The sequence below is a fragment of the Sphaeramia orbicularis genome, chromosome 8, assembly GCF_902148855.1.
Source record: "Sphaeramia orbicularis chromosome 8, fSphaOr1.1, whole genome shotgun sequence".
Classification (NCBI taxonomy): domain Eukaryota; kingdom Metazoa; phylum Chordata; class Actinopteri; order Kurtiformes; family Apogonidae; genus Sphaeramia; species Sphaeramia orbicularis.
Window position 1 is genome coordinate 32,613,473 of NC_043964.1, and position 26,857 is coordinate 32,640,329.

At 38.4% G+C, this 26,857-nt stretch overlaps 2 protein-coding genes across 4 annotated transcripts; both read left to right on the plus strand.

Moving 5' to 3' along the window:
* LOC115423643 (interferon-induced protein 44-like) lies at positions 1-26,535 on the plus strand. Of its 3 annotated transcripts, XM_030140564.1 has the most exons (9): positions 6-194; positions 1,112-1,162; positions 1,258-1,291; positions 1,458-1,674; positions 10,065-10,211; positions 10,346-10,580; positions 10,685-10,785; positions 10,914-11,114; positions 19,808-19,829. In XM_030140564.1, the coding sequence occupies exons 2-8, from the start codon at positions 1,114-1,116 to the stop codon at positions 11,082-11,084; spliced, it is 954 nt and encodes a 317-aa protein (XP_029996424.1). In that variant the 5' UTR covers positions 6-194; positions 1,112-1,113; the 3' UTR covers positions 11,085-11,114; positions 19,808-19,829. The 3 variants fall into 3 exon arrangements, with proteins under 3 accessions (XP_029996422.1, XP_029996424.1, XP_029996423.1); XM_030140562.1 differs by lacking the exons at positions 10,914-11,114; positions 19,808-19,829 and adding an exon at positions 25,836-26,535 and having other exon boundaries at positions 1-194; XM_030140563.1 differs by lacking the exon at positions 19,808-19,829 and having other exon boundaries at positions 7-194; positions 10,914-11,289.
* On the plus strand, positions 17,760-20,954 carry LOC115423649 (interferon-induced protein 44-like). Its single transcript, XM_030140573.1, has 8 exons — positions 17,760-18,043; positions 18,136-18,169; positions 18,371-18,587; positions 18,812-18,958; positions 19,105-19,273; positions 19,378-19,478; positions 19,607-19,839; positions 20,870-20,954. The coding sequence occupies exons 1-7, from the start codon at positions 18,019-18,021 to the stop codon at positions 19,775-19,777; spliced, it is 864 nt and encodes a 287-aa protein (XP_029996433.1). The 5' UTR covers positions 17,760-18,018; the 3' UTR covers positions 19,778-19,839; positions 20,870-20,954.
* Positions 26,536-26,857: the final 322 nt, after the last annotated feature.

Genomic DNA, 26,857 nt, shown 5'->3' on the forward strand with positions numbered 1-26,857 from the left:
CTGCTCTGTTTTTAGATACAGGACATTCAACCCACAACCTGCCTGCTGTGATTAGGATCACGACACTAAATCCGGTAGGAAATGTCTCATTAGACCACATCACATCCTCCAAAAGAAAGTGAAAGTTTAAAGAGTCACAATTTCATCAAAGTCGACAACAGAGGAAACAACTCCAACGACTGCACACACTGAAGGTAGAGTTATTTGTTGTTTTATTTTAATTGTTTGACTTTATTCATAAGAAACTGAGGCTGAGTTCACACAACAGTAAAACTAATGAACAAACTTATTTTCATTTACTTGTAGTTCACAACTTTGATAAATACTCAAAAAAGCTGAGTAGTTTGGGACTGTTTCTCGTATAGCAATTACATGGTGGTAAAATCATGAAATAAATATTATTTTATAGATTTGCACCTCAAACAGTATTTTTGAATGTAATTTGAAGATTCACCACTGCTCTTGTGTCTTAGAAGAAAATCAAATCAGTGAAACTGAAAAATAAAACAAAAATGCAAAACACTATTCCTAGATATTCTGTAGTTCTAGTCACATGAAAATATGCTTATGAACACCTGTAAAAAACAACCATTGTACAGTAACTGTGCTCTTAGTTCCATAAACCTGTTGAACTCACATCCAGGATTAAAAATGTAACATTAAAATTATCACTTGTGGCAACATTGTGCTGTAGTTCATAGTTATAATAACGACCTTCACACACTTTTAGGAAAGTATGAAAGTTCCAAACATACATGTTTGTTTTCAGCAGTGATGAATGTAATAGATGACAGATGTCGTCATTGTGAAATGTAACCATAACGACCACATGTAACCAGTGTAGGTCTGTTTATCTGTTTAATGTGATTTAGCTGAAACTGAATGAATGTTATTTGAGACAATTTATCATCTGTGGTAAAAGAAATGGAGTTGAGTGATCTGACAATGAAATGAGATAGAGACAGATAACAGAAGGAATATTGTCTTCTTTGTAAACAGTAACATGTTTATTGTAATGTTTATGTAATGTTTAGTATAGACTATATACAAAACACTCATATCTATGTTGAATGTGTTTGTGTTTATGTTCAATATGTACCACACCTTACAGATATGGGAGGATTCTTCTCTAAACCTGAAGTGAAGCCCCCTTCTCCACCATGTAAGATATTAAAAACACTAAAGAACATATCTTCAGCTTTGACATGATTATACATGTTTGTTATATTTAATAAATAACATGCTTCATTTTACTAGTGCTTGATAAAGAATGGCGAACTGTACCATGGAAGTGAGTGTTTTTTTAATTCACCTTTAATATGTGTGTTTTGCTCAATTGTGATACAACTATTTAATTTCCTGTTACTTTGTTTGACTAGAACCACACCTACCTGTGTAGGAAGTGAAACATATCAGTAAGAGCTCAAGTAAATCCTGCAAATGTTGTTTTTTAATAGTGCCAAAGGTGAATATCTACAGTCTGTGAGGTGTTTTGAGCCTTTTCAGCCTCATAATGACGAGAGGAATGAAGATCAGCATATTAGAATTCTGCTTCATGGACCAGCTGGTCACGGCAAGTCCACTTTTATCAACTCTGTGGACACCATCGTTCGAGGCAGAATGGCTGGACGAGCTTTGGCGGATGCAATTGGAGGGAAGACCTTCACCAAAAAGGTGTGAACTAAAACTGAGGAAGGTGGTCAGGGCAGGCTGTGGTGTGGCGCCTGGGGGGTGGGTTCTGCGCCCCTCATATGTGGATCCTGTGCCTATGGGCATGCCTGGCACTGCTGGTTGGTTGGCTCCTGGCCATATAGGGGGTAGGGCATCCCATTTTTAGGCCCGAGCCGAGTAAAGCCGGCGCAGGGCCTATTGAGTCTGCAGTGGGCGCACGGGGACGAAATCGCTAGTGACGCGGTCGCCTTTCGCCACTGTCGCCACTCTCACACATATTCACATTCACGGCACTGAGACCTTTCCGAAGATGTATATGACATGTGCACAAATCGCATATTTACACCTGCTCAGAATGAATGGGGGTCAATGGGACACGCCCACTCGGGGTCAGTCACGTGGGTGTAAGTGCACGACACGTGACATCTGACCCCACGGACATGTGGGGGAGCTCAAGAGCTTTCAAATAAGGCCAAATATGTGGTTGCCATGGAAACGGCTATATTGTTCTTGCTCAGATTCTTATTATTTTTATTTTTTAGGCCCGAGCCGAGTAAAGCTGGCGCAGGGCCTATTGAGTCTGCAGTGGGCACATGGGGACGAAATCGCCAGTGACGCGGTCGCCTTTCGCCACTGTCGCCACTCTCACACATATTCACATTCACGGCACTGAGACAGACATGTGGGGGAGCTCGAGAGCTTTCAAATAAGGCCAAATATGTGGTTGCCATAGAAACGGCTATATTGTTCTTGCTCAGATTCTTATTTTTCTCCTGCTCTTTGAGTTCAATTTTGACCCTCTGAACATTTACGAAAACTCACCAAATTTTGCCTAAAATTCAGAAGTGCGAGAAATTGAATTTGTCACCTATTTGTCACCTATTTGTCACCTATTTGTCAAAAGAAACTGAAATTTTGCGCTACAGTGCCCCCTACAAGTTTTTTTAAATTTTTTTTAATTAAAATTGCTTCAGTTCGGACATACGAACACCAATTTGGCTCAAATTTGACTCAGACGTCTATCTCTCAGGCCTACACCCATTTATCAGAAAAAATTGAAATTTGGAGCTATAGCGCCCCCTCCAATTTTACCTTTACAAAAATGACTTTACTTCAGACATACGAACACAAATTTGGCTCAAATTTGAAGCAGTTGCCAATCTCCCAGGCCTACACCCATTCAGCAAAAGAAATTGCCATTTCGCTCAGTGGTGCCCCCTACAAATTTACCTTCACAATAATTGCATCAATTCGGACATACGAACACCGATTTGGCTCAAATTTGAATCATTTGTCAATCTCCCAGGCCTACACCCATTTATCAAAAGAAAATGCCATTTTGCACAATAGCACCCCCTACAAATATACCTTCACGAAAATTGCATCAGTTCGGACATACGAACACCGATTTGGCTCAAATTTGACTCAGTGGTACATCTCGCAGGCCTACACCCATTCAATGGAACAAATTGAATTTTGGCTCCGTAGCGCCCCCTACAGATTTATTTATACAAAAATGTTTTTAGTTCGGACATACGAACACTGATTAGTCTCAAATTTGAGTCAATTGTCAATCTCCCAGGCCTACACCCATTCAATAGAAAACACAAAATTTGGGGCTAGAGCGTCACCTGCTGAACGACGGACATACTTCTAATGGACGTGCCCATGGTGAGGGCCTTTAGATGCCGCTTGCGGCTTTAATTAATTTTTTTTTTTAGGCCCGAGCCGAGTAAAGCCGGCGCAGGGCCTATTGAGACTGCAGTGGGCGCATGGGGACGAAATCGCCAGTGACGCGGTCGCCTTTCGCCACTGTCGCCACTCTCACACATATTCACATTCACGGCACTGAGACCTTTCCGACGATGTACATGACATGTGCACAAATCGCATATTTACACGTGTTCAGAATGAATGGGAGTCAATGGGACACGCCCAGTCGCGGTCAGTCATGTGGGTGTAAGTGCACGACACGTGACATCTGACCCCACAGACATGTGGGGGACCTCGAGAGCTTTCAAATACAGTCAAATACGTGGTTGCCACGGTAACGCCTATATTGTTCTTGCTCAGATTATTATTATTTTTATTTTTATTTATTAGGCCCGAGCCGAGTAAAGCCGGCGCAGGGCCTATTGAGTCTGCAGTGGGCGCATGGGGACGAAATCGCCAGTGACGCGGTCGCCTTTCGCCACTGTCGCCACTCTCACACATATTCACATTCACGGCACTGAGACCTTTCCGACGATGTACATGACATGTGCACAAATCGCATATTTACACCTGCTCAGAATGAATGGGAGTCAATGGGACACGCCCACTCGGGGTCAGTCACATGTGTGTAAGTTCACGACAGGTGACATCTGACCCCACACACATGTGGGGGACCTCGAGAACTTTCAAAAAAGGGCAAATACGTGGTTGCCATAGAAACGGCTATATTGTTCTTGCTCAGATTATTATTAGGCCCGAGCCGAGTAAAGCCGGCGCAGGGCCTATTGAGTCTGCAGTGGGCGCATGGGGACGAAATCGCCAGTGACGCGGTCGCCTTTTGCCACTGTCGCCACTCTCACACATATTCACATTCACGGCACTGAGACCTTTCCGACGATGTACATGACATGTGCACAAATCGCATATTTACACCTGCTCAGAACGAATGGGAGTCAATGGGACATGCCCACTCGGGGTCAGTCATGTGTGTGTAAGTGCACGACACGTGACATCTGACCCCACAGACATGTGGGGGACCTCGAGAACTTTCAAAAAAGGGCAAATACGTGGTTGCCATAGAAACGGCTATATTGTTCTTGCTCAGATTATTATTATTTTTATTTTTTTTTGTCTTATTTTTCTTTCTCCTGCGCTTTGAGCTCAATTTTGACCCTCTGAACATTTATGAAAACTCACCAAATTTTGCCTAAAATTCAGAAGTGTGAGAAATTGAATTTACATATAGGTTTCGTAGATGTTGGTAAAGAAACGTTGCGGCAGCGCCCCCTTGAAAAGTGGAAATGCATTGCGCCAATGGGAGCGCGTCCAACATAAAGTTTGTCGTAGAGCCACGAAAATCGGTAGACAGATTCATCATGAGGAGACAAACAAAAAATATTATTATGGCCACGCCCCTAAACCAACCCTTAGTCGGCCATATTGGATTGAAATTTCCAAAATGCTGAGTCAGTGTTTTCGCTGAAGTTGTATTTTAACTATCTCCTACTAAGCCGTTTGGCCGAATGAGCTCAAAATCGGTGTACAGTATCTAGAGAAGTGGGGCATCAAAAGTTAACCGAATTTTTAGAATCGGCATCACCGTTTTTGTGTGACGAGGTTGCAAACTTTGCGAAGTTTTTTCGAAAATTTACCATCATAAAAATTGCTTCAGCTCAGACATACGAACAGCGATTTGGCTGAAATTTGACTCAGACGTCCATCTCCCAGGCCTACACCCATTTATTAAAATGAATTGAAATTTCGCACTATAGCGCCCCCTACAAATGTACATTTACAAAAATGACATCAGTTCGGACATACGAACACCGATTTGGCTCAAATTTGACTCAGACATCTGTCTCAAAGGCCTACACCTATTTATCAAAAGAAACTGAAATTTTGCAATACAGCGCCCCCTACAAAATTTTTTAATATTGTTTATTAAAATTGCTTCAGTTCGGACATACGAACACCAATTTGGCTCAAATTTGACTCAGACGTCTATATCCCAGGCCTACACCCATTTATCAGAAAAATTTTAAATTCGGCGCCATAGCGCCCCCTACAATGTTACCTTTACGAAAATTACTTCACGTTAGACATGCGAACACCAATTTGGCTCAAATTTGAATCAGTTGTCAATCTCCCAGGCCTACACCCATTTATCAAAAGAAATTGCCACTTCACTCAGTAGCGCCCCCTACAAATTTACCTTCACGAAAATTGCATCAGTTCAGACATACGAACACCGATTTGGCTCAAATTTGACTCAGTGGTACATCTCGCAGGTCTACACCCATTCAATGGAACAAATTGAATTTTGGCTCATAGCGCCCCCTACAGATTTATTTATACAAAATTTTGTTCAGTTCGGACATACGAACACTGATTTGTCTCAAATCAATTGTCAATGTCCCAAGCCTAAACCCATTCATTAGAAGACACAAAATTTGAGGCTACAGCGCCACCTGCTGAATGATGAGCATACTTCCACTGGACGTGCCCTTGGCGAGGGCCTTTAGATGCCGCTTGCGGCTTTAATTTTTCTTTCTCCTGCGCTTTGAGCTCAATTTTGACCCTCTGAACATTTACGAAAACTCACCAAATTTTGCCTAAAATTCAGAAGTGCGAGAAATTGAATTTACATATAGGTTTTGTAGATGTCGGTAAAGAAATGTTGCGGCAGCGCCCACTTGAAAAGTGGAAATGCACTGCGCCAATGGGAGCGCATCCAACATAAAGTTTTTCATAGAGCCACTAAAATCGGTACACAGATTCATCATGAGGAGACAAACAAAAAATATTTCATGGCCACGCCCCAAAACCAACCCTTAGTCGGCCATATTGGATTGAAATTTCCAAAATGCTGAGTCAGCGTTTTTGCTGACGTTGTATTTTAACTATCTCCTACTAAGCCGTTTGGCCAAATGAGCTCAAAATCGGTGTACAGTATCTAGAGAAGTGGGGCATCAAAAGTTAGCCAAATTTTTTGAATCGGCATCACCGTTTTTGTGCGACGAGGTTGCAAACTTTGCAAAGTTTTTTCAAAAATTTAACATCACAAAAATTGCTTCAGCTTAGACATACAAACACCGATTTGGCTGAAATTTGACTCAGACGTCTATCTCCCAGGCCTAAACCCATTTATTAAAAGAAATTGAAATTTTGCACTATAGCGCCCCCTACAAATGTACATTTACAAAAATGACATCAGTTTGGACATACGAACACCGATTTGGCTCAAATTTGACCCAGACATCTGTCTCCCAGGCCTACACCTACTTGTCAAAAGAAACTGAAATTTTGCACTACAGCGCCCCCTACAAAAAATTTTAATATTTTTTTTATTAAAATTGCTTCAGTTCAGACATACGAACACTGTTTTGGCTCAAATTTAACTCAGACGTCTATCTCTCAGGCCTACACCTATTTATAAGAAAAATTTGAAATTCGGTGCCATAGCGCCCCCTACAATTTTACCTTTACGAAAATTACTTCACGTTAGACATGCGAACACCAATTTGGCTCAAATTTGAATCAGTTTTCAATCTCCCAGGCCTACACCCATTTATCAAAAGAAATTGCCACTTCGCTCAGTAGCACCCCCTATAAATTTACCTTCACGAAAATTTCTTTAATTCAGACATACGAACACCGATTTGGCTCAAATTTGACTCAGTGGTACATCTCGCAGGCCTACACCCATTCAATGGAAGAAATTTAATGTTAGCTGCATAGCGCCCCCTACAAATTTACTTATTCAAAAATTTCTTTAGTTTGGACATACGAACAAAGATTTGCCTCAAATTTGAATCAGTTGTCAATCTCCCAGGCCTACACCCATTCATCAGAAGACATTGAAATTTGGTGCTAGAGCACCACCTGCTGAACGATGGACATACTTCTACTGGACGTGCCCGTGGTGAGGGACTTTAGATGCCGCTTGCGGCTTTAATTTTTTATTAAAATTGCTTCAGTTCGGACATATGAACACCGATTTGGCTCAAATTTGACTCAGACGTCTATCTCTCAGGCCTACACCCATTTATCAGAAAAATTTTAAATTCGGTGCCATAGCGCCCCCTACAATTTTACCTTTATGAAAATTACTTCACGTTAGACATACAAACACCAATTTGGCTCAAATTTGAATCAGTTGTCAATCTCCCAGGCCTAAACCCATTTATCAAATGAAAATGACATTTCGCTAAATAGCGCCCCCTACAAATTTACCTTCACGAAAATTGCATTAATTCAAACATACGAACACCGATTTGGCTCAAATTTGACTCAGTGGTAAATCTCACAGGTCTACACCCATTCAAAGGAAGAAATTCAATTTTAGCTGCATAGCGCCCCCTACAGATTTACTTATACTAAAATTTCTTTAGTTTGGACATAAAACCAAAGATCTGCCTCAAATTTGAATCAGCTGTCAATCTCCCAGGCCTACACCCATTCATCAGAAGACACTGAAATTTGGTGCTAGAGTGCCACCTGCTGAACGATGGACATACTTCTGCTGGACGTGCCCGTGGCGAGGGCCTTTAGATGCAGCTTGCGGCTTTAATATTCGTATTATTATTACATACAACACGTGTCTCTTGTTTCTGCAGTGATGAAAAGTTATAAAATCAGAAAAAAGCAGCTAATGCTCTAAAAGTAACAGAAAACCTGGGGAGAACAAAAGAATCAACAGCAAAAAATTTTTCAAAATCATCACATTTTTTCTGTTTCTCTTTTCTCGTAACATTTCAACTAAAACTGTTCACACTGGTTTGTTTCTGTTTCCTTTTCCTTTTGTTTCTAAACGATGTTTGACAGTGAACGTCTCACATGATGGACAGAAGACACAGATGAAACACAGCGACACCATGAAAGTCACATCTGCAACTGAATATTTATTCTGTAAAAGGATAAAGATCTCATATTGAATCATTTACCAAATGAGCCGACACACAAAGAGTCACAGCAGCGTCTTATGAAGCTGCAGATTTCAGAACAATAAACTAAATGATCCACTTGTGTTTGGCTGCTTTTAATTTTTTATGCGGATTTGACTAAACAAGGAAATTGCAAGAAAATTACCTCAGTTTTATCGTAAAACACCCCCAGAAATCATGAAACAAGTTCTACAGAAATGTGTAAGTAGGGTGTTTTTTTTTTGTTTTTTTTTTTCACAAGTAGAGTGGAAAAGGAAGTCACCTTTTGTTGTATGTTAAGCTGGAGTGTTACTTTTACATCTTCATGAGACATACACCATAATATTAATCTCAGGTATTCTACATGTGTTGGTGATTTGTGGTGGAACTAAAGGTCTGAGATGATGATCACAGTCAATAGAGTGAAAAAAAAAAGTCAAGAAAAACATATTGAGGCAAACTGACCTGTTACTGAATATTACACTTTTAGTGTCTGTTAAATAAAAACACCTTTCTGGACCAAATAAAGCAGAAGTTTTAAAGTCTTACTAAACATGTAGCTTCTCCTGTGCACATTTTCTCACCGCTTCTCACCCGCACAAACGATGCAATTTGTCTGTCAGGCAGATAATGTAGACATTACACACTACTTCCTCATTTTATGTTGGCATCAACATCAACCACCACATAAGCATAAGCTGAGTTACGATCAGCCCCATAAGTATTTAGTCACAGACACAAATTGTGTAAGTTTTCCTCTGTAAAACACAGCAGTGGATTGGAAATGAAGTAATCAAGATGTCAATGAAGTGTGGACTTTCAGCTTCAATTCAAAGAGGCTGCCGCATTAGAATTTACTGAAAAACATCTAAAAAACCGAGGTTAACCCTTTAAACCCTAAGCCTAAAATTGTCTGCTTGGACTTTTTTTTTTTTTTTTTTTAATTTTGACTATAAAAAGGTTAGAAAATTGCTGTAAGTGAGTCTGTTTACCCATTTTTCCCAAGGGCTTTTTCCCCAGATCTTTCAAAATCTAGCAAACACAGTTTACTGCATATTATATTACTGCTAAAACAGCTTCTTCTCCACCTTCTAGTACAGTTGCGAGTGAAATAATCGTTGTTACTGTTCTGTTTTTGCTTGTTGTTTGTTTGTGTTTCTGGGTCTGTGTCAGTATTTGTGTATATTCCATGTCCTCTTGTCCCAGCTCCAGGGTGGAACTGTCTTCAACCGTCGACTTCAAGGCAACGCAGCCTGGGTTTCCCCTAACCCTAACCCTAAGTGGAGTATGGGGCCTCCCAGGCTGTGCTGCCTGGAAGTCGACGGCTGAAGGCAGTTCCACCCTGGAGGGTAGTCCCACCAGGTAATCTATATTCAGTAATAAACTCAAACCAATAGGGGGAATTGTTTAAAGGTCCAAAACCCTCTTGCAGATCAAAACTGTCAAGCAACTCTGGCATCCAGTACACTCATACTGTAGGCCAAACTACTGAACAGGACAAGTTAAAGAAAAAAAAGAAAAACAAAACAAACAAAAAAACAAAAACACTGAGAAAGAGACGACCTAGTTCATGTATTGTATTTCACATTTCATGAAAGATAATATTCTTTTATTTAGTGTGTTTCATCTACAGTGATAACTACAGCACAGATAATTTACTATCAGTTGTGTTTGTTTATAATCTAGTGAATAATAAAGGACATTGGTGTGATCATGGTGACACCTCTGTTATTATAAGTTAAATCTTCTGTTTTGCAGTACACAACATACAAAATTAAAAAAGGAGGACGTGGGACCTTTTACCCATTTGTCTTCAATGACATTATGGGTCTTGAGAAGGACGAAGGAGTTTGCGAGGAGGACATCAAACTAGCCATGATGGGACATGTCAAAGAGGGTTACAGGGTAAAGTAACTGAATTAAACTGTTAAGCAACTAACTGTGATGTGCAGAAATATGGTACTTTTGATCTAAACTATGTACATGTAGTGTATGGAGAAAAAAAATCCAAATTAACAGTGTTTTTCATTGTTTTACAGTTCAATCCATGCTCCAAATTATCCACAGATGATCCAAACCACAACACAAACCCCAGTCTGAGTGACAAAGTGCATGTTCTGGTTTGTGTCATTTCTGCCAATGCTCTGTGGTCTAAGGAAGTACCGATGGACATGAATAAGGTGAAGGAGGAAGCTAGCTCTGCCTCTAAAGTACATTCACTGGAAGATATTATGAAGAAGATGAGGAATGTGAGGCTGGAAGCTAGTGATATGGGTAAGTACAAAAATTAATTTGGGGGTTGGTTCATAAGTAAAGTTGAATTGATGACCTGATTAATATTAACTTTATTATCTTTGGTGTCTGCTCTTTATCCTCAGGGATTCCTCAAATGGCTATTCTCACCAACATTGATAAAGCCTGTCCTGAGGTCGATGCAGACTTAAGAAACGTCTACAAAAGCAAGTATGTGAAAGAAAAGGTAGGTCTAAATGTGTTTATTTCATGTTTACAGAGTTATAATCTTACATTGAAATAACACAAATATCCTGTTTGAGTGAAAGTTTACAGTAACTTCTTTAATGTTATTTTGTTAATTTGACAACATAGATGGAGCTTCTGAGTGAATCACTGGGTATTCCACTGAACTGCATCTTTCCTGTGAAGAACTACCACTCAGAAATCGCTCCAAATGATGACCTTGAAATGCTGATACTGATGGCACTGAAACAGATGCTCAACTATGGAGAAGATTTTGTGAACGACTGTAAATGCACATGAGACAAACATTGCTTCAGCTCATCATGAAAAGTTAATTTTGTAGTCACATGTGGTGGAAAACATAGATTTATGGCTTCACTTACAGTTATGTCTCATATTATACCTGATAAAGCAAGCAGAATTACAGTTTTGTGGAGATTTTTAACTAAACTTATAAATGCAAATATTGAGACTAACTTTGCTTCAGCTCAACATGAAAAAGAATTGTGAAAACTCCATAATGTAGTCATATGCTATGGGAAACACATGTAGGGATTAGTTTACTTTTAAAGTATTATACCTGATAAAGCAAGTAGAAGTGCACTGGTTTAGTGTAGATCCTGAATTTAGTTAAAAACTAATATTAAAAAAGACTCAATATGTAATTCATAATATCACATATTACTTTGCAAAGTGTTTTGTTTTCCACATTACTTTCATATACTTTAGGATCTTCTCTTCTAATACATATTAATGTCAGCTGAAATGATAAACTGCTATGAACTTGAGCAAATAAAACAAAAATACATTGTGACCAAATGTGTGAAAATGTTAAATTATTTAATTGGTTTGTTGTGTTTTTTTCTCTTGTCAGGCCTAAGATTTTTCTTTCTTTGTGTCTTTCATTAGTGTGGTCGGTGCAGATAATGGTACGGTGTTAATGTGATGCTGATGTCATCACATGTGGTCGATAACTCACCTGTTGTGATGATGCCTTTAAGACCTCACAGAAATGTAGGACTACAAGGGGCTCAGTTTAGGGGATTTCTATTAGGTTTAAAATGAATAAGAACTTCAACTGGGATCCCTGCAGGTCTCCATCCCTCTTCTAGATACCATCCACCCACATTTATCTAGTCCAAATGACAAACTGATGTTGTTGTAGATCCCAGTGACGTTAATCATGGAGTCAATGTCACACTCCTTCTTGGCATTCAGTTTGATGTCATCCATGTAGATTAGGAGGCTGATGGTTGTTCTATTTCAGAACTGGGTCCCAAACCCACTCTTGGTGATGATCTGGCTGAGGGGGTTGAGGTCTATGCAGAACAGCATGGGGGCCAGAGCATCTGTTTGGTTCATGCTTCATTGGATTGTCACCTGCTCAGCTGTCTGTGAGTTGTCCTCCAGTCTTCTGCAGTCTCGAACGAAACCCCTCCGTCCAATCCACCTGTTTGGCAAGTTCACCAGACCTCACACCACTAGACTAGTTGTTATGGGGATACCTAAAAGACAAAGTCTACACTATGAGACCTGCAACAGTCGCTGAATTGAGAGAAGCCATTGAACGTGAACACACGCAAATACCAAGGGTATTGTTTCATGATGTGTGCAATTCCATTGCTTCTCGTTGTCAGCAGTGTCTGGACCAGAACAGACGTCAGTTTGAGAGCAGGTGGCGACAAAACAATAAAATGATGTTTGTAAATTCTTTTATATTCTGAAAATTAAATAAATGTTAATAAACACCTACTTTACAATTATTTAAAGTGTTTATATATTTTTTGGGACCCCCTGTATATCAAACATTGGGTAATATAATTGTAGTGGAAATTTGAATTGAGGATGTTAAAGTCAGCGTGAAGTTTCATTTTATTATTTTTTTTACTTAAGACTCAGTGCTGATGCAGCATCATAAACAGTTCTGCAGTAGACAGACAAAGAATGCATGGAGTTCAGTGTGTTTGAAGTATGTATGAACAATCACTACCAACAGTAGAGAAGACCATCATTAACAGCCATTAGAAACAGGTCACAGGATTTGAAACAGGACAAATGGTGAAACTGGAATAAGAGCAAAGTGAAATTATGTGGAACAATGACTATGACGATAAGATACTGAGGAACAATAGATACATTAAAGGAGCACAAAAGGGAAACAAAAACACACAAGTGTCAAATCAGTGATTTTCACCTTAATGTAAAAACCAATGATATATTATTCTGAAATATTAACTCTGTGCTTTTATTCTGCCTGTCATGTCTGCTTGTATTGTTCTTATTTTCTAGTCCCTCTCTTAATGCTGGGATGAACTGTGATGCCTGGAAGCTTCCTGCTCTGTTTTTAGATTCAGCACATTCAACCCACAACCTACCTGCTGTGTTTATGACCATGACACTAAATCCGGTAGGAAATGTCTCCATACACCACAGCACATGCTCCAAAAGAAAGTGAAAGTCAACAAGTCAAAATTTGATAAAAGTCAACAACAGAGGAAACAACTCCACCGACTGCACACACTGAAGGTAGAGTTATTCATTGTTTTATTTAAACTGTTTGACTTTATTCATAAGAAACTGAGGCTGAGTTCACACAACAGTAAAACAAATGAACAAACTTACTTTTTCTTTACTCCTCTTCCGGTCCATGTCTGTCTCATCGAGCGCTTTTTTTTCGGGTAAATGTAACTAGCAAGCTAATTGGAGAGTGAACAGCCAATCAGAGTGTACTTCTGCAAGCTCTCCGATTGGTTGGTTTTGTGGCACAATTGTAACGTGTGTGTCAAGTTGAGCGTGCGGACACGACAACCTGAGCGTGCAGGGAGAGGGAGGTTGAGCGAGAGAGGGAAGGGGAAAATGAGCGAGCGCAGCGCTCTGTTTGTGCGCCATGGAAAGAATTTGTGAGAGAACATTATGAGTAAAACTAACATGCAAACGCATTTATGGAGCACAATATCGATTTTTGTTTGCTCAAGCGTAATTTCTTTTTGAAATGTAATTGATGTGCTCGCAAAATATATTTTTATGTGCTCAAAATCTCTAATTGTGTGCTCAGAATCTATTGTTGCTCGCTCAAGAAACTGGCACAAATATAATTCTATAATAAAGCAAGTAGACGTGCACTGGTTTAGTGGAGATGAATTTAGTCAAAAACTAATGTAGTAGGTGGCAAATGCTACATGTATATAGATTTTTTGTTATTGAAACAGACACCCCCCAATCTTTTTTTTTTTGTTGACCATTTAAAATGGTCCAGGTAGAATCCCAGTTTTGACATTGGGTCAGTACTGGACGGCGTCAGTAGATGGCGCTGTAGTCCCACTGTGGATTTGCGAGGGAGACTTCAGGTCGGTGTTCCGCTCATGCGCAGCTCAGTATTAAATGCGTAGTGACTGAAGCGAAGCACTGACTTGTTGTCCTCTCTCGTTGATCCACAGGTATGGTTAAAGTTGTTTTTTTTATGATTAGTCTTATTGAATATGTGGTGTTGATGTTTCATGGCCTGTTTGGTGGAGTTTGGATGGGGTTTTGGGATGCATTTTGAGTGCAGAGGGTGTTTTTGTCAGTATGTGTCCCGGTCTTGACCGCCATCTTGTGTGATTGCCTTCGCGGGTTGCTGTTGGCCGAAGTGTTTTTGTTATAGTAATTTGTAGATATTACCTGGGGGTAACATGGGTGGACATTGCGGGGGGATTTTGTCATCATCATGTCCATGTGGTACGAGTGTTGTTGTATTGTGTTTGTTGAAGTGTGAGTGAATGTGAGTATTTGAGTTCACTGGATGTGCGTTTTGAGTGGTATTGTTTCTGTACAGTTTCATGTTATAATTTAGTCAATTCTTGTTTATGTGGAATGTAATTTAAATTATTTTGAGCTTATGTACATGTAATTTACTTTGGGTTTGATATGGTTTCTTGCTAATTGGATTTTTGCATTGATTTTGTTTGTATAATATACTTTTGTATAAATGTGGATGATGAACATTAACCCAAGAAGCTTTTAAATAGCTAACATTATGTAAATGTAACTGAATTATGCGCAGCTCAGTATTAAATGCGCGGTGAATGAAGCGAAGCACTGACTTGTTGTCCTCTCTCGTTGATCCACAGATCCACAGTTCACACCTTTTTTTTTCATTTTGTTGGCTGCACGGTGCACCCTAGCCTGTGCAACCTTTGTTGCCGGTCCAGGTTCCCCTAGACCTGGTGCCGGTAACACTAACATTAAAAAAGACTCAATATGTAATTCATAATATCACATACTGCTTTCCAAACTGTTTGTTTTTAACGTTACTTTAATATATTTTAGGATCTTCTCTTCTAATACATATTAATGTCAGCTGAAATGATAAACTGCTATGAACTTGTACAAATAAAATAAAAATACATTGTGACCAAATGTGTGAAAATGTGACATTATTTAACTGGTTTGTTGTGTTTTTTTCTCTTGTCAGGCCTAAGATTTTTCTTTCTTTGTGTCTTTCATCAGTGTGGTCGGTGCAGATAACCCTACGTTGTTCATGTGATGCAGATGTCATCACATGTTGTGGTCGATAACTCACCTGTTGTGATGATGCCTTTAAGTCCTCACAGAAATGTAGGACTACAAGGGGCTCAGTTTAGGGGATTTCTATTACATTTAAAATGAATAAGAACTTCAACTCAGATCCCTGCAGGTCTCCATCCCTCTTCTAGATACCATCCACCCACATTTATCTAGTCCAAATGAAAAAACTGATGTTGTAGATCCAAGTGACGTTAATCATGGAGTCAATTTCACACTCATATTTGCCATTCAGTTTGATGTCATCCATGTAGATTAGGAGGTTGATGGTTGTTCTATTGCAAAACTGGGACCCAAACCCACCTTGGTGGTGATCTGGCTGAGGGGGTTGAGGTCTATGCAGAACAGCATGGGGGCCAGAGCATCTATTTGGTTTATGCTTCATTGGATGGTCACCTGCTCAGCTGTCTGTGAGTTGTCCTCCAGTCTTCTGCAGTCTCATCAAATTCTAGATTAAGGCTCTTAGTGTCCTGTCCATGTTATACAGCTTTAATCACTCCAGTATGTATGCTAGAAAAAGTAAGAGAAAAAGACGTCAGCAGTAAATGACAGTAGAGCAGAGACAAAACCATGGAACTGGATTCACCATGTTTTTATACGGTACCACATCCTGCACAGTGTTGTTGTTATCTGGGGGCTACACACAAACAGATGACTCACCTCTTCTATTAAAATACAGCTGTTTTGCACTTTGCACCCTCTGCTGATCTATGTAAGTCAGTGCAATCTATGTTTTACTCTTGATGCAGAAACAATAAGAAACAAGCTAATTCATGTAATGTGCTGTACTTTTCCTATTCCCAGAGACTAATATGGTGGAAACACCTGCACTGAAGGACATCCCATTGTGTCAGTGTCACAGAACCCAGACAGAGCACACATCATGTTTGATCAGAGTCATAAATATGTGGATATAAGACTCATAGTGAAAGGGTGGAGACATCTCAGTGCTTATCTGCAGCTCAACTGCATCAACACTGCAGCTTCATTAACAGCTGTTTATTCTAGATATGTATTACATAGTATTACAGATAATATATATCAAATATTGGGAACTATAATTGTAGTGAAAATTTGAATTTAGGATGTTAAACCCAGTACCAAGTTTCATTTTATTAATATTTTTTGCTCAAGGGTCAGTACTGATGCAGCATCATAAACAGTTCTGCAGTAGACAGACAAAGAATACATGGAGTTCAGTGTGTTTGAAGTATGTGGATGAACAATCACTCCCAACAGTAGAGAAGACCATCATTAGCAGCCATTAGAAACAGGTCACAGAATTTGAAACTGGACAAATGGTGAAACTGGAATAAGAGCAAAGTGAAATTACGTGAAACAATGACTATGATGATAAGATACTGAGGAACAATAGATACATTAAGGGAGCACAAAAGGGAAACAAAAACACAAAAGTCTCAAATCAGTGATTTTCACCTTAATGTTAAAACCAATGACATGTTATTCTGAAATATTAACTCTGCTTTTATTCTGCCGGTCATGTCTGCATGTATTGTTATTGTTTTCTAGTCCCACTCTTAATGCTGGGATGAACTGTGATGCCTAGAACCTTCCTGCTCTGTTTTTAGATACAGCACATTCAACCCACAACCTGCCTGCTGTGTTTATGACCACCACACTAAATCCAGTATGAAATGTCTCAATACACCACATCATATGCTCCAAAAGAAAGCGAAAGTTTAACAAGTCAAAATTTGATAAAAGTCAACAACAGAGGAAACAACTCCACCGACTGCACACACTGAAGGTAGAGTTATTCGTTCTTTTATTTTAATTGTTTGACTTTGTTTATAAGAAACTGAGGCTGACTTCACACAACTGTAAAACAAATGAACAAACTTATTTTCATTTACTTGTAGTTCACAACTTTGATAAATACTCACAAAAGCTGAGTAGTTTGGGACTGTTTCTCATATAGCACTTACATGGTGGTAAAATTTTGAAATAAATATCATTTTATAGATTTACACCTCAAACAGTATTTTTGAATGTAACTTGAAGATTCACCACTGTTCTTGTGTCTTAGAAGAAAATCATATCATTGAAACTGAAAAACAAAACAAAAACCCAAAAGACTATTCCTAGATATTCTGTATCTTGAGTCACATGAAATTATGCTTATTAACACCTGCAAAAAACAACCATTGTACAGTAACTGTGCTCTTAGTTAAATAAACCTGTTGAACTCACATCCAGGATTAAAAATGTAACATTAAAATTATCACTTGTGGCAATATTGTGCTGTAGTTCATAATAATGACCTTCACACACTTTTAGGAAAGTATGAAAGTTCCAAACATATGTTTGTTTTCAGCAGTGATGAATGTAATAGATGACAGATGTCGTCAGTGTGAAATAAAACCATAACTACCACATGTAAATAGTGTAGGTCTGTTTATCTGTTTAATGTGATTTAACTGAAACTGCATGAATGTTACTTGAGACAATTTATCATTTGTGGTAAAAAAAAAATGGAGTTGAGTGATCTGAAAATAAAATGAGATTGACAGCAAAAAGAACATTTTCTTCTCCATAAACAGTGAAATGCTCATAGTAATGTTTGTGTAATGTTTAGTATAGACTATATACAAAACATTCATATCTGTGTTATGTTCATGTTCATTGACAATATTTATCATACTTTACAGCTATGGGAGGATACTGGTCTTCACCGTGTAAGTTATTAAAAACATTACAGAACATATCTTCAGCTCTAACATGATACATGTTTGTTATATTTAATAAATAAATTGCTTTATCTCATTAGTGCTTGATAAAGAATGGCGGGATGTACCATGGAAGTGAGTGTTTTTTAATTCATCTTTAATATATGCCTTTTGCTCAAACATGATGCAACTATGGTGCTGGTTTAATTTCCTGTTTCTGTGGTTTCATGTTATTTGGTTTGACCAGAGCCACACCTACCTTCATAGCAAATGAAACATATCAGCACTACAGACAAACAGTAATGCTAAACATCCTTAAATTTTATTTTTTAATAGGGACAAAGCTGGATATCTACAGTCTGTGAGGGGTTTTGAGCCTTTTCAGTCTCATAATAATGAGAAGAATAAAGATCAGCATATTAGAGTTCTGCTTTATGGACCAACTGGTCATGGCAAGTCCAGTTTTATCAACACTATGGACACCATCTTACGAGGCAGAATGACTGGACGAGCTTTGGCAGGTACAATTGGAGGAACGTCCTTCACCCAACAGGTGTGAATTAAAACTGAGGAAGAAATGACCAAGTTCATGTATTGTATTTCATGCATAATGAAAGATAATATTCTTTTATTTAGTGCATTTCATCTGCAGTGATAATTACAGCACAGATAATTTACTATCAGCTGTGTTTGTTTATAATCCAGTTAATAATAAAGGACATTGGTGTGATCATGGTGGCACCTCTGTTATTATAAGTTAAATCTTCTGTTTTACAGTACACAACATACAAAATTACAAAAGGAGAACATGGGACCTTTTACCCATTTGTCTTCAATGACATTATGGGTTTTGAGAAGGACAAAGGAGTTTGTGAGGAGGACATCAAACGAGCCATGATGGGACATGTCAAAGATGGTTACATGGTAAAGTAACTGAATTAAACTGTTAAGCAACTAACTGTGATGTGCAGAAATATGGTACATTTGATCTAAACTATGTACATGTATTGTAGTTACATGTAGGGTATGGAGAAGAAAGCAAATGAATTGTGTTTTTCATTGTTTTACAGTTCAATCCACTCTCCACATTATCCACAGATGATCCATACTACAACACAAACCCCAGTCTGAGTGACAAAGCACATGTTCTGGTTTGTGTCGTCTCTGCCTCTAAAGTACGTTTACTGTCTAGATTAATGACGAACATGAGGAAAGTGAGGCGAGAAGCTAGTGATTTGGGTGAGTATAAAAATGAATTTGGGGGTTGGTTCATAAGTAAAGTTAAAATAATGACCTGATTAATATTAACTTTATTATCTTTGGTGTCTGCTCTTCATCATCAGGGATTCCTCAAATGGCTATTCTCACCAAAATTGATGAAGCCTGTCCTAAGGTCAATGCAGACTTAAGAAACGTCTACAAAAGCAAGTTTGTGAAAAAACAGGTAGGTCTAAATGTGTTTGTTTCATGTTTACAGAGTTATAATCTTACATTGAAATAACACAAATATCCTCTTTAAGTGGAAGTTTGCAGTAACTTCTTTAATGTTATCTTGTTAATTTGACAACATAGATGGAGCTTCTGAGTGAATCACTGGGTATTCCACTGAACTGCATCTTTCCTGTGAAGAACTACCACTCAGAAATCACTCCAAATGATGACCTTGAAATGCTGATACTGATGGCACTGAGACAGATGATCAACTTTGGAGAAGATTTTGTGAATGACTGTAAATGCACATGAGACAAACATTGCTTCAGCTCATCATGAAATGAAATCATGTCAAAAGTTGATTTTGTAATCACATTGTGACAGTTTGAGTTTGATGCTTTAATTTATTTATTTTATATTATTTTATTATATTGATTTTTAGGGGTGCCAGCCAGGTCTCTCTCCTGACATATAAGATGTTAGGTTAGTCAGTTTAAGTCAGTCTTTTGCTTGAGTCTCAAACCACACAAAGGATGTGAGTTTTAATTAAACTCACACCCCACACATTAAATGACAAAGAAAAGAAAGCACACCTTTAAACCATTTAAAATTCAAAATCATGTATTAAACAATGATTGTAAAAAAAAATTCACACAAATTCAAACCCACAGTTGCCCCCCCCAAAGTCCAAACTCAACAAAATCCACCAACCAAGCAAAAATTCAAACTTAAATCTTCCACCATTTAACAGTCTCTTGAAAGAAGAAAGTCACAAAAAAACAACAGTTCAGTCCATTTAAACAAAAAATTCCATTCCGGGTTTTCCCGTTTTTCCAAAGAGAAAAAAAATAATTCAGTTCATTTAAGTTCGTTTGTAAAAAAAAAAAAAAAAAAGCGCACAGTTCAGTTCAAGGCCTTTTTTTTAAAAAAAAAGAGAGAGCAGAAAAAAACAAAACAATTTACTCACTCCGCTCCAATGTCCGGTCGCAGTCAGTCAGTCTGTCATAAGTCCAGTCAGTCAGTCGGTACTCCGGTCCTGGGTTTGCTGCTGGTTTACTGGTAAGTGAGGATGACTGTATTTGCTGCAGAGACGTGGATGGTTGTGAGGCACCAGAGGGAGAAAACGGACGGAGATGAACAGGGTTGGTATCGGGATTAACTGCCGTACTTTTGTCTGTAATAATGAGCTGTTGCTCCGACGCTACCGTGTCGTGCCGACTCGAACGCACCGCCGCACCCGCCGAATGCGGATATGGGGGGGGGGGGGGAGTATTTAAAAACTGCCGCCAACTTCGGGCGAATCAGGTGTTGATGCCGTGGTGACAATTTCCGGGGTGGATCTGGACGCTAACAGGCATGTTACGGGGGGGGGGGCGTTTGGGGCAACTTCCAGGTTGTCACAACATGAAGTGGGAAACAGATTTATGGCTTCATTTACAGTTATGTCTTATACCTGATAAATCAAGCAGAAGTGCACTGGCTTTGCGCAGACTTTTAACTAAACTTGGAAATGTAAATACTGAGACAAACTTCACTTCAGTTCAACGTGAAAAAGAATTGTGAAAAATTCATAATGCAGTAATATGCTATGAGAAACACATGTAGGGCTTAGTTTACAGTTACAGTATTATACCTGATAAAGCAAGTAGAAGTGCACTGGTTTAGTGGAGATCCTTCATTTAGTTAAAAAACATTAAAAAAAGATTCAACATGTAATTCATAATATCACATATTGCTTTCCAAACTTCCTTTTCGACATTACTTTAATATACTTTAGATCTCCTCTTCTAATACATATTAATGTCAGCTGAAATGATAACCTGCTATGAACTTGAGCAAATGAAATAAAAATACATTGTGATCAAATGTGTGAAAATATTGCATTATTTAATTGGTTTGTTGTGTTTTTTTCTCTTTTCAGGCCTAAGAGTTTTCTTTCTTTGTGTTTTTCATTATTGTGGTCGGTGCAGATTACCCTACGTTGTTCATGTGATGCTGATGTCATCACATGTTGTGGTCAATAATTCACCTGTTATTAAATTAAATTATGTGGAATAATGCTTATGACGATAAGATACTGAGGAACAATAAATACATTGAGGGAGCACAAAAGGAAATCAAAGACACAAAAGTCTCAAATCAGTGATATTCACCTTTATGTAAAAACCAATGACATGTTATTCTGAAACATAACTCTGTGCTTTATTTCTGCCTGTCATGTCTGCATGTATTGTGATTATTTTCTACTCTTTCTCTTAAGGCTGGAATGAACTGTGATGCCTAGAACTTTCCTGCTCTGTTTTTAGATACAGCACATTCAACTCACAACCCGCCTGCTGTGTTTTTGACCACAACACTAAAACTGGGATGAAATGTCTCAATAGACCACATCACATGCTCCAAAAGAAAGTGGAAGTTAACAAATCAAAATTTAATCAAAGTCAACAGCAGAGGAAACAACTCCACCGACTGCACACACTGAAGGTAGGGTTATTTGTTCTTTTCTTTTCTTTATTTATTTATTTATTTAGAAGATGCAAAAAAACCACAAAAAAACAAACAAAAATAAAACTAAACAAAGCAAATTAAGACAAAAACAAAACATTTAAATGAACAGAGTCTATCTTCAAGCACATACAAGTCTGAATTTTGCATGGTCAAAAAGGAGTAGGAAGAAGTATAAACTTAATTGTTTGACTTAATTCATAAGAAACTGAGGCTGCGTTCACACAACAGTAAAACAAATGAACAAACTTACTTTCATTTACTTGTAGTTCACAACTTTGATAAACACTCACAAAAGCTGAGTAGTTTGGGACTTTTTCTCGAACAGCAATTACATGGTGGTATATTTCTAAAATAATAATTATTTTATAGCTATGCACCTCAAACAACATCCACTCTCTTGTGTCCTGGAAAAATACTTAGAAGAAGCTGGGCGACTGTGGCTCAGTTGGTAGAGCGAGTCATCCAATTACCAAAGGGTTGGCGGTTTGAATCCTGGCTCCGACTGTCCACATGGTGAAGTGTCCTTAGGCACTGAACCCTAAATTCCCAGTAGGGCCTGGCAGCACCTTGCATGGCAGCAGCCGCCCACTGGTGTATGAATGTGTGTGTGTGTGTGTGTGTGCGCGTGTGTGTGTGTGTGTGTGTGTGTGTGTGCGCGTGTGTGTGTGTGCGTGTGTGTGCGTGTGTTCGTGTGTGTGTGTGTGTGTGTGAGGGAGTCACAGGAAATTATGCTTATTAACACCTACAAAAAACAACCATTGTACAGTAACTGTGCTCTTAGTTACATAAACCTGTTGAACTTACATCCAGGATTAAAAATGTAACATTAAAATTATCACTTGTGGCAATATTGTGCTGTAGTTCATAGTCAGTGGCGGCTGCTTGTCTTTCAGACAGGGAAGCTCATTGTCGGCTTACATCAAAAAAAAAAAAAAAAAAAAAAGAAAAGGTCAAGTTATTTAAACATACATTCGGCCCTCCGTTCCTTTTTAACAAAATGGTCAGTGACCTTATCGTATCAAGTAGGTGTCTTTTCCAGGGACTGGACCAGTGTCCTCTCTGCTTAGATTGCCTTGGCCCATTGTGTTGTGGGTGTAAGACTTCAGCCTTTTTAAACAAGAGATGCTCCTTTCACTCTGACCTAGCCGACACTTTGATTGATTTAACTATCTACAAAACGATATTAAACTCGAACAAGAAATTATTAAATTATGTAACTGAAACAAGAAAACACTGAAATCATGTTAAATTGAAACAAGGAAGTACAATGAGTGTGTTTTATTTACAGTGCAAGAAATGAACGAGTAATTTCGTAGTTGTTTCTCTCCCGATTTCACAGCAGAATGTGTGACGGTATTAAACTGAACTGTGTCAGTGAAGGAGTAGATCTGAAAACAGCTGTCAATCAAACAGGGTTCAGCCTTTCGACTGATCCTCCAATCAGCAGGTGGGATTCTGGCGTCCAGCCCGGCCGAGCTCCGCCCACAGCTCCATTCACCCCCAGAGACGCCCGGCGTCCGGGGGCGGGACAACATCGTGGCATTTATCCAATTACCGTCCAGTTTTGAGGCAATGAAAAAAACTGTTCCACTCAGTCCCATTGAAGCCCAGAGACGCCCGCAGTCTATGGACAAATGCACTGAGCAGAGATCGAATGAGAAAACAGCGCAATGGGAATGTATGAGAAGTGAACAACATCGCGTCCGTTGATTTGTGATAAAGCTGATTTGAACAAACTCATCTTTAAGAGGAACGTGTTCTAACACATTTGTAGTCAATAAAATGTCAACACAAATTTAACCATTTAATTTTCATAATTTTAGGGGAAGCCGGGCCTCCCTTGCAGTCTATGAGAAATCGCCACTGTTCATAGTTATAATAACGACCTTCACACACTTTTAGGAAAGTATGAAAGTTCCAAACATATATGTTTGTTTTCAGCAGTGATGAATGTAATAGATGACAGATGTCGTCAGTGTGAAATGTAACCATAACTACCACATGTAACCAGTGTAGGTCTGTTTATCTGTTTAATGTGATTTAACTGAAATTGCATGAATGTTACTTGAGACAATTTATTGCTTGATCTGAAAATAAAATGCGATAGAGATGGATAATAAAAAAAAATATTTTCTTCTTGGTAAACAGTAAAATGTTTATTGCAGTGTTTATGGAATGTTTAGTATACATGATATACAAAAAATTCATATCTATGTTGAATGTGTTTGTGTTTACATTAAATACTTATCATACTTTACAGCTATGGGAGGAAAGAACTCCAAACCTGAAGTGGAGCCCCCTTGTAAGATATTGAAAACACTAAAGAACATATGTTCAACTCTGACATGATTATACATGTTTGTTATATTTGATAAATAACATGCTTTACCTTTTTAGTGCTTGAAAAAGAATGGCGGGTTGTACCACAGGGGTGAGTGCTTTTAAATTCATCTTTAATATGTGCTTTTTGCTCTAACGTGATAGATATTTTACTGGTGTAATTTCCTATTTCTGTGTTTCTGTGGCTTCCTGTTATTTGGCTTGACTAGAGCTAAACCTACCTTCATAGGAAGTGAAACATATCAGCACTACAGACAAAAAGTAATACTAAACATCCTTAAATTTTCTTCTTTAATAGTGACAAAGCTGAATATCTACAGTTTGTGAGGGGTTTTAAGCCTTTTCAGCCTCATAATGATGAGAAGAATGAAGATCAGCGTATTAGAATTCTGCTTCATGGACTAGTTGGTCACGGCAAGTCCAGTTTTATCAACTCTGTGGACACCGTCTTACAAGGCAGAGTGACTGGACGAGCTTTGACAGATACAATTGGAGGAAAGTCCTTCACTAAACAGGTGTGAATATAAACTGAGGAAGAAATGACCAAGTTCATATGTTGTATTTCATGCATAATGAATGATAATGCTATTTTATTTTTGTGTGCTTCATCTGCAGTGATAATTACAGCACAGATAATTTGCTATCAGTTGTGTTTGTTTATAATCTAGTGAATAATAAAGGACATTGGTGTGATCATGATGACACCTCTGTCATTTTAAGTTAAATCTTCTGTTTACAGTACACAACATACAAAATTATGAAAGGAGAAGATGGGACCTTTTACTCATTTGTCTTCAATGACATTATGGGCCTGGAGAAGAATGAAGGATTTCGTGAGGAGGACATCAAACTAGCCATGATGGGACATGTCAAAGATGGTTACACGGTAAAGTAACTGAATTAAACTGTTAAGCAACTAACTGTGATGTGCAGAAATATGGTACATGTGATCTAAATTATGTACATGCAGTGTATGTGGAACAAAGCAAATGAATTGTAGTTTTCATTGTTTTACAGTTCAATCCACACTCCACATTATCCAGAGATGATCCATACTACAACACAAACCCCAGTCTAAGTGACAAAGCACATGTTCTGGTTTGTGTCGTCTCTGCCAATAAAGTACATTTACTGGATCATGATGCTATGAAGAAGATGAGGAATGTGAGGGAGGACGCTCGTGATATGGGTGAGTATGAAAATACATTTGGGGGTTGGTTCATAGGTAAAGTTGAAATGATGACCTGATTAATATTAACTTTATTATCTTTGGTGTCTGCTCTTTATCCTCAGGGATTCCTCAAATCACTATTCTCACCAACATTGATGCTGTCTGTCCTGAGGTCGATGCAGACTTAAGAAATGTGTACAAAAGCAAGTGTGTGAAAAAAAAGGTAGGTCTAAATGTGTTTGTTTCATGTTTACAGAGCTATAATCTTACATTGAAATAACACAACTATTCTCTTTCAGCGGAAGTTTACAGTAGCTTCTTTAATGTTATCTTGTTAATTTGACAACATAGATGGAGGTTCTGAGTGCATCACTGGGTATTCCACTGAACTGCATCTTTCCTGTGAAGAACTACCACTCAGAAATCGCTCCAAATGATGACCTTGAAATGCTGATACTGATGGCACTGAGACAGATGATCAACTTTGGAAAAGATTTTGTGAACGACTGTACATGTGCACGAGACTAACATTGCTTCAGCTCATCATAAAAAGAAATCATTTCAAAAGTTGATATTGCAGTCACATGTAGTGGGAAACAGATTTATGGCTTCATTGAAAATTACATCATATATTTTACCTGATAAAGCAAACAGAAGTGCACTAGTTTTGCTCAGATTTTTAACTAAACTTGTAAATGTAAATACTAAGACAAACTTTGCTTCAGCTCAACATAAAAAAGAATTGTGAAAAATTCATAATGTAGTCATATGCTACGGGGAAAAACATGTAGGGCTTAGTTTACAGTTACAGTATTAGACCTGATAAAGCAAGTAGAAGTGCACTGGTTAAGTGTAGATCCTGAATTTAGTTTAAAAATAATATTAAAAAAAGACTAAATATATTATTCATGTCACATATTACTTTGCAAAGTGTTTCTTTTCCACATTACTTCCATGTTCTTTCGGATCTTCTCTTCTAATACATATTCATGTCAGCAGAAATGATAACCTGCTGTGAACTTGAGCAAATGAAAAATAAAAATATATTGTGACCAAATGCGTGAAAATGTTACATTATTTAATTGGTTTGTTGTGTTTTTTTCTCGTGTCAGGCCTAAGATTTTTCTTTCTTTGTGTCTTTCATCAGTGCGGTCGGTGCAGATAATTGTATGGTGTTTGTTAAAAACTCCACTTCCTAGTTGGCGGAGGGTCAGGACCTAACCCTCACCTATCAGGCCACACCCAACCCTTTAAGAGGAAGGATCAGGCCCAGCCCATACTCTTTTCCCTTTGTTTGACGGGGAGCATGTGGCCTGATGAAGAAACAAAGACTTCAATGCATAGACTGGATAGATGCATATATGAATTCAAAT

What these genes read in the sequence shown, in the direction of transcription:
- LOC115423643 (XM_030140562.1), top strand. Translation starts at nt 1,114, where the DNA reads ATGGGAGGATTCTTCTCTAAACCTGAAGTGAAGCCCCCTTCTCCACCA. An exon ending in GAAGCCCCCTTCTCCACCAT is followed by an intron (nt 1,163 to 1,257) that starts GTAAGATATTAA and finishes TCATTTTACTAG; the next exon opens with TGCTTGATAAAGAATGGCGA. An exon ending in GCTGGAAGCTAGTGATATGG is followed by an intron (nt 10,581 to 10,684) that starts GTAAGTACAAAA and finishes CTTTATCCTCAG; the next exon opens with GGATTCCTCAAATGGCTATT.
- LOC115423649 (XM_030140573.1), top strand. Translation starts at nt 18,019, where the DNA reads ATGGGAGGATACTGGTCTTCACCGT. An exon ending in AGGATACTGGTCTTCACCGT is followed by an intron (nt 18,044 to 18,135) that starts GTAAGTTATTAA and finishes TTATCTCATTAG; the next exon opens with TGCTTGATAAAGAATGGCGG. An exon ending in GCGAGAAGCTAGTGATTTGG is followed by an intron (nt 19,274 to 19,377) that starts GTGAGTATAAAA and finishes CTTCATCATCAG; the next exon opens with GGATTCCTCAAATGGCTATT.